Raw genomic sequence first — 15,362 nt, forward strand, 5'->3', positions numbered from 1 at the left:
TTAATAATGAAACACAAAAATTGACACATCATTAGGCCTATACCACTTTCACCCAGTGGTAAAACTATTTCTGTACTTACTTTTAAATGTGAATTTAAAATGATTTAATCACTCTTATTCCAAACAGTGTTGGGGAGTAACTAGTTACATGTAACGGAATTAATTAAATTGTAATCAGTTACTTATTTAAAAAATTTCATTATTTATTAGCCACATCGTTTATTTGATTCCTTTCATAAATTGCAACGACTGCTGTAAAATATGAGACGCCAATGTTTCAGGAGTTTAGGACAGAATAGGACACATGCTTTTTTATTTACCATTTGGATTTATGCATATGCGTTATTTTTTAAGATTAAAAGTATTTTGCAAGGCATTGTTAGATGCCAGTGTTTCCTGCAAATATTTGATTTCAAAAACAGTATCATAGCTACTAAACTGTTTCTTATTATGGTTTTAAACCTGTACTTAACCTCAGAATGACCTCAAAGTAAGTCTTAGTTTGTGGCAGCTGTGCTTTAAAATTAAATTATTATAATCTTAATCTAAGTGATGAAGGACTAATGAGTAAAAGCCCTCCAAAAACTCATATATGACCAGTTTTGTCTGATTTTAGGTAGCTCTAAAAAGGAAACTCCCTGTTTTCACAGAACAATTTCAATTCAGATTAATAGTCCACTACCCGTCCTTTTTTAGAGATATTCAAAATGGACAAAACTGGTCATATATGCGTTTTTGGAGGGCTTTTATTATGTAATGCAACATCAGATCGGATTGAAACTGTGCCAATCTGAATTGAAATTGTTCTGTGAAAACAGGGATTTTCCTTTATAGAGCTACCTAAAATCAGACAAAACTGGTCATATATGAGTTTTTGGAGGGCTCTACATTTCTACATTTATTATTACTCAACATTTGAAGCCATTTTCGTTTTATCAGACCGTTTTTAAACATTTGTATTATTTAAAATGTATTTATTTATTCATTCATTATTGACAGAGAAACTGGTTTAATAAATGAATGCCAGATTTGATCTGAGTGTTTACTCGCTATTACCGCAGCGCCTGGTATATGCGCGCATCACTAAATAACGCGCGGCTAGAATGACCGCAGTTTCCAAATATAATATTATAGAAAAATATGCAGGCTACAGTGTCAGTCTCCATGCAATGAGAGCTTGTTGATGAATAATAGTATTTCAGCCGGAATTGATAGACTCCCAATAGTTTAAACAGCCAATCTACGTCAGCGGTGGGCGGGCTCTGATGACTCCAGCCAATCATAGTTCTGGGCGAGTGATCGTACTTACTGTAGGTGTGGTCTTCAACAAAGCTTGATTGAGAAATCACATCACCTCTGTCAGGACGCTCCGTCAAATTTGCTCTTTTAATGATCATCACTAAACGTGTTTCTGCTCGTTCTTTGACTGGATAGTTTCGACGAGATCGAGCTGTTCAATAACAGGCTGAAAGGTAAGAAGTGTTGGGGTTGTCTGATATATTTTGGGGTCCTCCGACAGGTAGTCAACAAGCCCCGAATTATATGGCTGTTTTTAACAATTCAGTTTTATTTGACCCAGTCAGCCCTCCTGCCAAATTAATTATCCTCTGCAGTATTTCTGTGTGTCTCTTAGTGATTAATTTCCTTAGAAATAAGGCTGCATATATATATATATATATATATTTAAACAGCTATCTGCTTAACTATGTTGTAATCGGAGCGGACCGCACAAAAAAACGGAACCAAAACAATATGATTTCAGCCGGTTTCTGTCCTTATCTGTTCATGGTATCTTCCAGTAACGGTAGACATGCAGATTGCACATCTTTCTCTGGAAATGCATCAGTTCCGCTGGGCTTCCTCGTGACTCCAGCAGCGCCCGAGAGGAGGAGGACCGCGGGCAGGCAGCAGATGATCCGGGTCCCGCTGATGCTCGGCTGGATCAGGAGGAGGACCAGAGGCAGCTGCTGAAATGAGATGAGGCTCAGACATGGAACTGTTGCCACTGCGATTGTTTTCTTCACGTCGTTTCTCAGTCTGTCCTGGTACACGGCGTGGCAAAATGGCAAAGGTGAGTTCATCTCTGATATTAATTCATTCATACGAGCAAGAAGCTATTGTTTCTTAAATCCAGTACTGCAACACAAGTGTGAGGGCAAATAGTTAATATACAAGTTATTCATATCAAGCAATTTAAGTTCAAGTGTAAATTTGGGCTTTTAGTTTGTTGGTTCTATAAACCAAGTATAATCCGAGTGTAAAATGTGACCACATGAATAAAATAATCTTTGCATTGATGTATGGTTTGTTATGATAGGACAATATTTGGCTGAGATACAACTATTTGAAAATCTGGAATCTGAGGGTGCAAAAAAATCTAAATATTGAGAAAAGTTCTTAGCAATGCATATTACTAATCAAAAATTAAGTTTCGATATATTTACAGTAGGAAATTTACTAAATATCTACATGGAACATGATATTTATTTAATATCCTAATGATTTTTGGCTTTAAATAAAAATCTATAATTTTGACCTGTACAAAGTTACAAATATACCCCAGCGACTTTTTGTGGTCCAGGGTCACAAATCTGGTCTGGAGCAGTGTGTACATGTGGAACGGATCCACAGAGATGTTCTCCTCACTCGGATTGTTCTATAATCCAGCTCCGGGTTATTATTTTGACACGCTCTTGTGAGAGAAACCCACTCTGAGCAAGTGCGGAGTAAAATAAAAATCTTGCAACGTCCGAAATCAAATACTGCTTCTACATTTAATAAAGAACTTGCTTTTCAACTGTTAAAGAAGTGCATTCTATATCGTATCGATGATAATGGTATAAATGAAATCCATACATTCGTGTTCATTGGTTTCTCAAAATTCACATTTTTCCTTGGCCTCGGGATAGTAAAGTGTCCATCGGATGTACTTCATATTTTCTGTCCATAAAGTGTGCAAAGCGAACTCCGGAGAAGTCTTAATGTGGGGAATTTCAGGTTAGGATAATACCAAACCACACTAGTTGGAAATAAATGGGCTCTGGAGCACATTGTGACAGCTCTTTGTTCTATGGTTGATCATTCTCTAGATAAATCCATCCGTGTATTGATTAGTTGTATAAAGCAGAACGTACAATTTTGTATGCTTGTTGATGATGTTTGCCAAACTCAGATCTTCTGTTTTCTCCTTGGGATTTAGCCAAATCTAGAGGTCGACCAATTTGCATTCACCCTCATTTGCATTCCCAAAGCAAACGAATGGAAAAACATTTGTAATGGCTGTGAGCTGTTGTAAAATATCAGATATTGTAGATATTTGATTCCATTTTCATGCAAGTTAGGGTTGGAGTGTAAGATTTGAGTTGCAAAATCTGTTTGTCATTTGTTTTTGGTGAATTTCATTCTCCAAGAATGTCAAAAGTGTCCACACATTTACATTATACAGACTTTTACTGTACATTTATTCATACAACTGTATAAAGTTATATAGATTTTTAATTCAAGGTTAGACTACAGTCCTGGAGAGGAATCAGATAAATGCCATCTCCCCCAAAAACCTGTTTTATAGCATCATATTCAACCTGTCGTTGAGAAGCTGTTAACCCCGGATCTTGTTAAGGTTCATTTGTTGAAGATTCTGTTTATCGCTTAAAGGCACAAAGAGACACTTGTGTGTCAGCTCATTGGACGGATCTCAGAAATGTAAGCTAAATCCCAAAAAATGTGCAGTTGAATATCAGAGTCAGCTGGGAAAATCTTTGAGAGAAAGGTCACTGTATTCGTTGACATGAAGCCCTCCCACATATGTACACACCTCGGACGCCTGGTCACCGAGGGCGTATAGTGACTCATTATTTCATAGTTTGATGCCACTCAGGTCTGAATAATTCTCACATTGACTTGCTGCTCTGTTGCCTTTTCTCTGTCAGGCCCGATCTGCATAATATTGAGTGGTGTTTGCATAGGGAAACACATTTACAATGTTTTCAGTTCAGCCTGATTGCTTCGTTATTGCCTTCTAAGGTTCAAGGTTCAGCCTGATTAGAAGTTCAGCAGATCTGAAGTTTTTTGTGGGCATTTGTCACAGTAGCATTGTTACAGTAATTGATTTGTACACGTGTACAGCGAATGTTACCTGAAAGTTAAATATGGATGTGCTGAGTCCTATCAATATAAAATATTTCCACTTTATATAAAATATCCATTTCAAAATCTTACTAATTTTACTGTATTTTTGTATTGATTAGCAGTTTTTCTAAGAACCGTTTTTTTTACTTCACTATGGCATGGTTAAAGATTTGGCATCTTAACTGAAAGGTTATATATTTAGAGCTCATAGGGCTTATCTGTGTATCTTTCTTATGCCCTGGATCGAGGCACTTAACCCTAGGTTGCTCCAGGGGTCACTTTTTAATATGCCTGCTAAAAGTTGCTTTGGATAAAAGGGACTGCTAAATGAAACGAGTAATTAGATGGCACCTTACATCATTCCGCTGCTCTCCTGTTATAGTACCAGAGGTTAAAATGAATGGCATCGTTGCCTTATTCCTCATATTTTCTTTTCTTCTGCTCCGCTGAGCCCACAGAGGCTTTGCATCCTCAGTGTGTGGAAAGCACAATGGGCCAAAAATAGCAAGCCAGGAAGGCGTGATTAGCCTAGGAGAAGCGGTGAGGAAGGCCGCAGTTTTCTAATGAAGCTCACTGAGAAGAGAGACTCGGCGCTCATCACATATACAGTGCTTGTGCTTTTGTTGGGGCTGGATTGTTTTTCTTCGGGAGGAGCCCACGCGTGCACTGTCAAGAGGAGAGGAGGAGAGCGAGGGGGTTGTGTTAAGCACACTGCTGAGAGAGAAACACAGAGATTTATAATGGAAAGCAAATGAACTCGCGAGAGTTTCACCATGCAAAGAACTGGATCTCTCTGACTTGATGATGCTCTCATTAATAACCATTATCTCGAGTGATGCACAATTCCCTATTTTGCCTCCAGGATCATTCCAGATCATTCTGCTGTCAGCGTTCCAGACAAGTCCTCATTGAGTCAACATTACACCCTTATCACTGTGGCATCCCCGCCATTCTTCCTCCATATTAGGTTGGAGAATGCATTCATTGTCGCTAAGTCCTTGTACGTTTCCACCACTTGACATTTTTCAGCTTCACCATCTCACGCGCTCATGTCTCCAGTGCCAGCGGCGGCAGTCCTCCAGAGCTGTCGCTTGAATTCCTGTGCTGTCATTCCTGGCAGGTGTTATTGGCCTCCCTGTGTCACCTCGCTCTGTCTTTCTCTCACACTCTTATGTCAGGTGCTGTGGAGTTTGAAAAACTAATGTGGCACATTATTTCTCTGTAGGGTTGGGAATCGAGAACCAGAAAATACTGGAACAGCTTGGTTTCATTATTAGAACATTTTATTAAAATTTTACTTCTGGAAGGGTCAATCTACCAAAAATATTTGTTACCTTTATTTAGCTGTTTATAGCCAATACCAACTTTTACTGTTGTTCTCTTTGTATTAGTGCTGTCAAGCGATTAATTGTGATTAATCACATCCAGAATAAAAGTTTTTGTTTACATAATATATGTGTGTGTACTGTGTATATTTATTATGTATATATATAGATACACACACATGCATGTATATATTTACAAAAAATATATTTATATATGATATCATTTATATGAATATAAATATATACATGTAAATATTTTCCAAATATATGCTGTATGTATGTGTCTTTAATATATACACAGTACACACACAAAAAATATTTTGAACAAATGCTGTTTCTTTTCATTTTTTATTAGTTTGAATCTTGAAAAAATGCATCATGGTTTCCACAAAAAAAAAAAAAATTAAGCAGCACATCTGTTTTCATCATTGATCATAAATGTTTCTTGAGCATCAAATCAGTATATTAGAATGATTCCTGAAGACTGGAGTAATGATGCTGAAAACTCAGTGTGCCGTCACAGTATAAATGACTATTTAAAATGTATTAAGATATATATTATTTCTTTAAATTGTAGCAGTATTTCACAATATTACTGTTTTACTATATTTTTGATCAAATAAATGCAGCCTTGCAGGTGATTCCTCATGATTCTGATCCATGTTCTACTTTCGGTATAGTTGTCACCCATATTAGGCTGACTGTTCACAGAGCTGCTTAATCCAATCAAAGCTCACGGCTAATGGAGCCAGGCATTAGCTCTCGAGGTCCAAACATCAAGATGGGAACAAAATAGAGCTGTAAGCAGAACCAGGAGCGCTTGACAGCTTGTGTGTCTCATCAGGGCCGGATCTGAGGGACACAGTGACAGGAAGAGGACTGAAGAATGAGGGCTGGACAGATAGCGAAAAGACACTGTGCAAAGAAATGAGACAGATAGTGAAACCGTTTAGGACGTTGATTGAAGAGTGTTTCCCAGACTGCTGTCACAGCTGGATCCTAGTTTTTACTTTGGTCATCAAGTGGTGACCTAACACTATAAAAATATGACATGCAATCAACATGCAATAATATTGAACTTCTGTGCTGACTTTAACAAAAATACTATAGACAACATAATAACAGTCCTGTCTTTTTTTTTAGATGCTATTTGACACAACATGCATTCCACAAGAGAGAATACTGAATTTGCATAAAATATCCCTTTTGGCTCTTTCGTAGAGGAACATTTAAATGATGAATACACTATTACAGGGCAGTACATGAAAAACAATATCTAATTGCTATCTTCTGATTTTTTTGTTAAACACTTTACAGATTTTTCTACATGATGCCGCTTTTGTATAAGCATTTACATACACCTTCTGTGGAATAAGCAGAGCGGTATTTACAGTAGGTGCTTACTTGTGAAAGAATAGACTGTACACCCTGCAATTAATGAATGCAGCTTCTTTCTTTCTTTCCCAGCATATACGCTAACTGGCCGAGAGGGGAAAGATAGAGTCACTCTTTCATTGTTTTTCATTGTCATTGCTCATGGCCCTTTCTCTCTCCCAAAACAATTCACCCACATGTCATATGACCAACGCAGTGACTGTGTCACACAATGGCTTGGAGCATTTCCTCTATCTGCATTCCTTATTCCCTCATTCATAGTCTATTTATGTTTAGCTTCAGTCATTTAAACAAGCCCAGTGGTGATGAATTCAAACATGATGGGAAGTGGATTGATTTGGAGATTTCACTCTGCATGTGAAAACTGACGACATTGTGGTTTCATAGCTGGACTGAGGATCAAGTAACACACTTTAAAGTGAATGATCAGAGAGCTTTATCAACAGCCCTGATTTGTGTGTGTGAATAATTGGAATGGAATAAAAAATAAAAGCCAAAAATATGCTGTTATTATGTTTTTGGACATAATAATACCATGGTTTGTTTATATGGTGTGTGTTGTAGTAATAAAAGTGTCACTCTGGCTGATTTAATGGTTAATATTTGGCCAGTTTGAGATTGTCGCTTCTGCTTATAACTTTTTTTTGAATCCCAAAATGTCCTGACAACTTTGTCAGTGGGTAATGTGCATTTTTTTATTTTTCTTTAAGTGATCTTTAAATCTGGATATTTCAAATAATAATAAAAAATGTTTATGTAGATTTTGATCATATTTGTTTAATTATTAATAGGTTAATATATATATTCAAATAAATGTTAATATAAATTCAGCCATACAGTGCTTTTGACATGGGATGTTGAAGTCTGAAGACTTTGAAGGGTAAAAGGCCATAAGTGCTAATTACTAATATGGTATTAATATAATTATTATTAACGGTAGTAGTACAATGTGATCCCATCTGTGCAGTCATGCTGTACTGTTAGTAAGATTTTTCTGAGGGTTATAAAGGTTGAAGTTACAGTAAGTGTGCCGTAGAGATAAACAGGGTGGGCTTATTTCCATGGGTGAGGCGATCTCGGCTGCAATCAACAGCAATTCTTGCCCTGTTTCTTATTTATTGTGTGTGGGACACAAGGAACATGTTGTGAACTTTCCATATCCCTTTGGGTTTTGACCTCTGCACTCTGTCCTTTTTGGAACCATGTGTTAAAAAAGCATGTGACTTTGTCCTATAAAGACGCTGAAACACACACACACACACACCCCCTGATGATTTTTGTGCTGCTGTGGACTCTGGTCCCAGTGATTCTCAAGTGTTTGTGTGTATTCTGCGAGTTTTAAAACAAAATAACTTCCTCTAATATTCAGTGTTCATTAAAAAATAGTGAAATTTAATTTCCAGTCTAAAGCAACTAGAGACATCCTGTTTAAAAATGACAAACTCTTTTTCGAGCTCATCTGTTTCCTGTGGGGTTGGGCTGATGTCTGGTGCAAAATGCAATCAAATTTGACCGTTTTTAATTTCTTAATGCACACTTCTGGTCTAATTGTGAGTGATTCAGTGGAGCATGTTGCTCTAAAGAAAAATCTTTGGTAATGTTTATTTAAAATGTAATGACTTTCTATTTCAGCTGACATCACCTAGGTCACACAGGCATTTGGATAAGACTGAATATTGGTTAAATGGCTATTTTTACATTGTTTTTTAGCTCCGGCTAATTCCTGATGCATTCACACAGAATGCGTTTTTGCATTGAAAAACACAAGAGGCAGGCAGTGCGATGGGATAAAACACAAAGTTGAGACTCTACTTCAACTTCTTTTAACTCGAGCACTGCGTTTCATGTGAGAGACACTATGCAAGACACACAATGGACACACACATCCATCAAACGCGGGTTTACATAGACAAAGCAATGGAAAAGCAGCACAGTGGAATGCAAAAACCTGTAAAGGATTGCTGCTGTATGGTAGATATTTCATGTTTGCATGCAGGTGACGGCTTGAAAGGGTTAAACACTCATCCCTTTGTAGAATTTGCTGTAGTTCACCAGATAAATTATTTCAGATTATAGAAGTAAAATTGTTGCAAACACCGTTTCATGTTGGCTTTCCAGGAGTTTCACCCAAAAAAGCTGAGAGACTTTCTGGACTTGCTGGCCCCTTGAGAACATCAACTTATATTCCCATGATGGAACTGAACTGCATTTCGGCGCTTTGATTCATATTTCATGATGCCGTTTGAAAGTCTTCTTGGCTTCACCTTGTTTCGGGGGCTTAAGCAGCTTTGTTTTTTCTCTTGCTGATGTGGTTGTCTATGGACTTTCTTCTTTTGTTCTTTGTAGTGCGTTTCTCCATCACACGACAGAACAAAGCTAGTCCCTCTGAAGGCTCTCTGTTCTCTGCGCTGTTCCACAGGTTACATTTTTCCACTGATGTCTTCTGTAAGTGAATTTTTTTTTTTTTTATTTTGACAAATTTCAGTGCTCACCCTGAGTAATCCCTGAGGGGCGAGAGGAAAGGCTGGAGCAGCGCTCCTGAAGTGCGTTTGGGTTTGAGAGGGGTCGGGAAGAGCTTTCACAGCTGCAGAAGAATAAAGAAAAGGTCACATGGTCATCATCGCTACACTGTCCTCACCTAAAACCAGAAGCTCTGCCTACAATAACAAATTTACAGCACATAAAATTGATACCCAGGCAAAAATGTTACTGGATGCTGTGGTCATTTTTAAAAAGTGTAGGAAAATTTGACTCTTTTTAAATAAATGTGAAAAATTCTCTGAAAATGTTTTGCCTTTTCTGTCTCAGATACAACTCTTTTATAACCAAGGCCCCATAGCTGGGAAAAATCACTTTTAAGGTGCAAAGTTTAATAAGTCAAGTAATTTCAGTAGGAAGCTACACAATCCGAATGATTCATGACTGGGCAAAAAGTTCTTCATGCAGATGTTGGTCGTGGTCAAGATGGTCATGTGAATTTGCAGCATCGACCAACAAAGTGCTTGGTTTGAAAGTGACTTCTGTTTGAGTGTTGCTTCATGCAGTCGTGGACAGAGGATTTATTTTTCCCTTTTTTGTTTGTTTGCCTGTGAAATTTCATAGAAAAAAACTTTCACAGGAATTGTACTGTGACTGCACCTTTAATCAATAATCAAATCCTTCATTCTGATTGGTCAATTATGCCATTCGTCAGTCAAGTAATTGTTTTTATGTATTTTTTTAAATAACTGATGGTTTAATGTCTATCATATCATACATTCTTATTCTTTCATATTTATGTAGCATTGTAATAATTGGGCTAATGTACAGTCAGCCATTCGTTGTAGGGAACACGGGGTTTATTTTATGATTGATGTACAGATGACTGCAATATTTCTTATTTTATAGCATAACATGCAGTATTTCACCTCTTTAGACTCCCGATGGATAAAATCAGCTCTTGCCCTACATAATTTGCACCTCAATATTATCTTTCACTTGTGCCGTGGCACATTTTATAAGTTTAATGGGTTGCTAATGCTGTTTTCTGTTGTCAAATACAGTGATTGCTATGATGCCTCCAGATGTGTTTCTGGATGATGAACCAGAGCATGTGTCTGCATTTTGGTGATATAAGATATTGTGCATCAAGACACATCAAATATGTTTAAGTGTAATAAAATACAGGAGGAACATCCCCCATTTGGTTCAAGATTAAGGTTATTTTCCTTAGAGCGGTTCATTAACATGCTGCTGGCAGGGTGGTTGACAGCGCGATTGGACAATGTGTCCATTTTTGTGCTCCCTTTGTAAATCAACAGCTCTTAGTAAATAAGCTTAATCCAACACCAAATGGATTTAAAAACTAGGTTGGGACTTTTGTATAATTCTGTGTTCGACGTGCCTTGAAACACAATCACTGAAATTCAGAGAATGTGCACACACACTTTGGCTCATCCATCACATGCACTTTCTATATGAACATCTGGGTAGAGGCCTGAGAGGCAGGGGAAAGATAACACGATTACTGGGATGTGCAACAGTTTATGTGCTAATCCATTTAAAGTGGCTGCAGTCTGTCAGGATATTGAATGGACTTTCTGTGGTTGAGACAGATACTAGGGTAATGGTGATTTTAAAAGCTGACTGTCCTTCATGGCTGGTTAGTAGATTCTTGCATAATTAGCTATAATCTGATGCTGGCATCATGTTGCAATGCAGTAAAGAACTATTAGAAAAGTCATCTATACTACTGGTTTTTATTGAAGAATATAAAGTTCTGGAAGTTACATGAAATCAGGGTAATTATATATATTTATTGTCCCAGAAAAAAGCAGTTATATCTTAATTACATCAGAATGACCAAAATATCATATGTATGAGGCCAGTATTTTGGCAGCGCAATACAATAATTTGTAACGTTAAAGCCTGAAATCATAGCAGTCAGTTTTTGTGAAGTCTGACTAGTAATGTGATTGTAGCTCAGCCTCGTCCATCATTTATACAATTTATTCACATTATTACTCTGTAAGACCTCTTTGAATTTAGTTGGCTAGCTTCGTTCGTAACGTCGTTCGTTCTTCAGGATGGTGAAGTTGCTAAATACTGCAGAGACGTTGATATGTAAACACAGGAAGTGAAGTGCTCAGGTTCTGACGTCAATATCATGAAAATTTCCAAAAGGAGCTGTTTTTTCAGCATGAATGGTCTGAGTGTATCGAGAAGGGAGCTTTGGGTTGAGAAAGTGAGACTATTCAGGAGTATGATTTAGTTTTTTTTGGCTACGTTACATTTTTGTGAAGTCCAATTTTTTTTTTCCCTCACGATTCTTTGATTTAACAAAGTTCAAAGTAATAGCATTTATGTGAAATGGAAATCTTTTGTAACATTATGAATGACTTGATCAGTTTAATTGCTGATGTAAAATGTATCCCAGTGTGCATAGATGTTTTAAAATGAGTACCGAGCTGTTCAGTATGTGTTCTTGTTTGAGCCAAAACACCTTCCTCATCCTGTGTGCTGTGTAAAGCCCTTAAGGATGGCAACAGCTGTACACATCCGTTCTCTCTTGTACATCACTCAGCCCTCAACAAGCTCTCTGCCCAGGAGCTGCGGCACTGTGCTGCATCTTATTTAACGTATACGAGTGTGTGTGTGTGTGTGTCTGAGACAGACTAACATATAATAGGCCTGCAGCTCTTTAAAGTGTGCCTTCTTAATTCGGATTACAACCTAGAAGCTTGAACACACTTAGGGCAGTGTTGTTTTCTTTATAGTCACACAGGCCTAACATTTACATTTTTGTTTGCCGATGGTGTCAGATGTGTTATGAAAATCTGCTGATCTGCTAACAAACGTGTAATGTGATGCTCTTGTTATTGTTGGATGGAGTGCCTTTACTCTCCGACATACTAAAGCCATTATGTTTGGGAATATGAGAGTTTCCCAACAGCACTGGCTGATTGCTTGCCCAAACCACAGAGGAGTTCAGTAACAGTTCAGCGTGATCAGTAAAGTAGTGTTGAGCACAGTGAGCTGTTGTGATCCCATGTGGCTTTAGATGGTTGTATTTTGGAGTATTACAACACGCGTGCATTTATCAGATCTAAACTGGTTTAGCTTAATTGTCCATTCAAGCTGTAATTGTCAAAACAGAATGTTTAAAAATATATATTGTTTTACAATAACATTTTATGTTCATTCATTTAGCAGACATTTTCATCCAAAGCAACATACAAATAAGCATATGCAGCTATGAAACTAGCTTTAGCGAGACAAAGTTGCAAATATGTTTCCAATTTGAGACGTTTTAGAAGCATTCATGACATTTCAGAAAGTTTTCATTTGATTTTCTTACTCTGCTGGACAGTTTTAGTACATAAATTACTAGTTAATGAATTAGTAAGAGTGCAAAAAGTATGTTAAGAGTCCAAAAGAGCCCAGAGTTGAAGAAAGCCCCATTTAAATCCATTTATAAAAAGAAGGGAAGAGACCCGAAATGCAAGCCAAGAACACAGGATGTAAACCCTGCACTGCTGTAGCTGAAGGGGAAACTGAAATGCTGAGATGCTGGATCCCTACAAAACCCCCTCTGTGGTAAGATGAAGAGATGAAGAGCTTGCTGGGAATGTAGAAGCTGAGGATAAAAGAGAGATCAAGAAGAAACCTGTGAGAGACTTGCTGAGGTCAAGCAAAACAGTCATTCTTCAGCTGTCATAGCAGAAGTTCAAAGCGATCAGGCTCCTGTCTGTATGAAGAGAGTCTGACATTTCTACGTAGACACAAATTGATGCTCGTGTGGCAAATTGGACATGAACATCCTCACAGAAATTGAGCTTTTGGATTCGCTAAAGAAAATCAAAGTTGATTGACCGAAAATATTTAGTTTCAGTCAGATACAAACCACCAGTACTGTCTCCATTGTGTGCGGGGACCAAAACATTGAGCTTCATGAAGCTCCGAGACCCTTTCAGATGCATTAAATGCGAGGTCTTGTTTCAGGGTGAGGTCTGACTCGCAGCATGTTGAGTCTGCAAATAAAGACCCAAGGCTAATCTGCTCAAGCAGAGGGCACTGCCTCTGACCACGATCTCTTTCTCTCTCTCTCTGTTCTTCTCTCGCTCCTCTTCATGCTGAGCAGCAGAAAGATAACCTTCCTGTAACCCCATGTCTCAGAGAAACTATGACGCAATCAGGAAAAGGCAGGCAGGTCTGGTTCCTGAAAATAAGGCTTTTGCTGACTTTAGATTATAGACAATTCAACTATAGTTTCTTTACATTTAGGAGGTCATTTTTTCAGCCTCAAACTTATGACAGTTTCATGTTAATGTTCATTGAGCTTTTTTGTAGCGTAGCAGCAGTTTTATGCAAAACACCTAAAAATTCAAAAGGACACATTTAGTTGACAGAATTGTTGTTTAAGTGTCATTTAGCAAGTGGATTTTCATTTTATAGTCACCTGATCTTGAAAAGTAATGAAGCGTTTTCATGCAAAATACCTCTGAATTTGTTTTTAATGGTAAGCAAAATCAATTTTATGTCCAAGCGAGTATATTCAGGTGTAGATAAATTTGGACGTTTACCCAGATGTGTCACTGAGCTTTACCTCCAAATATTGCTACAAACACTATTATAAATACATCCTGATATTTTGAAAACTAAACCTTGTCTTGGCTGGTATATGAAAATAAAACTTCAAATAATGTGCAGCACAATAAGGCTGGAATAGGGCTGTGCATTTTTTTGTTGTCTCTCTTTTTCTCTCATTTGTGTTTATATTTGTATGTAAATGTAAGTTGATTGCATAACCAACATCCGTCCTTGGAGATTAAGTGCTGTCATTTGAAATCACTTTTTTTTTTATTATTATGAAAAATTATATTTAGTTGTTCAAGAAATAGAATTAAGAGTATTAATTGTATGCTCACCTAGCAGTGTTATTTAGTGTTATTCATATTATTAGCTTTTTGTTTTTTATTTATTTATTTATTTATTTATTTATTTATTTATTTTTTTTTTGTTTTAGTAGTTTGTCTGTTTGTCATTTTTTTTTTTTTTCATTTAACTAAAATTATTTTATTTGTTTTAGTTTCAGTAATTTTAGTTTTTCAAATTAAACTTATTTCAGTTAGAAAGGTTTTCTAATTTATTTATTTTTTAAGTTTGAGTTTTTCAAACTTTATTTGAATTACCTAGGCACTGACCTCACGTTATGCCTCTCTCTCTGTCCACTCTTCCTCTTCTCTCTGTAGAAAAGCTGGTAGCCTATCAGAGGGAGTTTCACGCCCTGAGGGAGCGTCTGCGTGCAGCGGAGCACCGAACCCTCCAGCGCTCCTCTGAGCTCAACGCCATCCTCGAGCAGTTCAGACGGGCCATCGCGGAGACCAACGGCAGCAAAGATGCTCTCTCCAACTTCTCAGGTTACTGGATGTTTACATGGATCTACACAAAAAGAGTTGATCACTGTTATTATGTCATGCAGTGAACTGGCATATGTTCCACAAATTAGTGGGAACATGTATATCCTTTGTATAGCTGCTTCCCGTAGCAAGCAGTTTATTTACCTACACATTATTAAAGAGGGCAGCAGTGCCTGTTCACTTTTTCAGTTCCCTTGGTTCCGGAAGAATGTTTCCTATTTATTTTTCCCATAGGGATTAAAATAAAGTTATAAGCCATGAACAAAAGCAACTCAACTAGGAGGTGAATTATAGCATTAAAAGCTTTGAATCAGAAAAATATTAGAAAATTAGACAAAAAGACAAAGCCAAACTTGAATCTAAGTGTTTGGGGGGATTGTTATGTTTCCAAGGAACAGCTGTCTTAGACTTCATAATGCAGTTGTGCCTTGTGTTGTTTGATTTGCCTTTATGGATAATGTATTTAAACTGCTCTCACCTGCTTCTAAGTACTGAGGATCAGTAATCGAGTGTACAATATTTATTGAGTGAACAATAATTATATTTTAGCATTAGAAACACTACTGCGATTAAAGAGCTGACACATACACATCCCCAATAGTGGCGGCTGTGGCAC

At 37.4% G+C, this 15,362-nt stretch overlaps 1 protein-coding gene across 1 annotated transcript in view; it reads left to right on the top strand.

Moving 5' to 3' along the window:
• The first annotated feature begins 1,304 nt into the window (after window positions 1-1,304).
• LOC306877145 (alpha-1,3-mannosyl-glycoprotein 4-beta-N-acetylglucosaminyltransferase A-like) overlaps window positions 1,305-15,362 on the top strand; it is a 39,929-nt gene continuing 25,871 nt past the window's right edge. The window contains exons 1-3 of the mRNA XM_079428690.1: window positions 1,305-1,472; window positions 1,800-2,071; window positions 14,579-14,746. Coding sequence (XP_079284816.1) covers window positions 1,978-2,071; window positions 14,579-14,746 — 262 coding nt within the window. The 5' untranslated portion in view covers window positions 1,305-1,472; window positions 1,800-1,977. The remainder of the gene's footprint in view (window positions 1,473-1,799; window positions 2,072-14,578; window positions 14,747-15,362) is intronic.

Source organism: Barbus barbus, assembly GCF_936440315.1.
Source record: "Barbus barbus genome assembly, chromosome: 11".
Taxonomy (NCBI): Eukaryota; Metazoa; Chordata; class Actinopteri; order Cypriniformes; family Cyprinidae; genus Barbus; species Barbus barbus.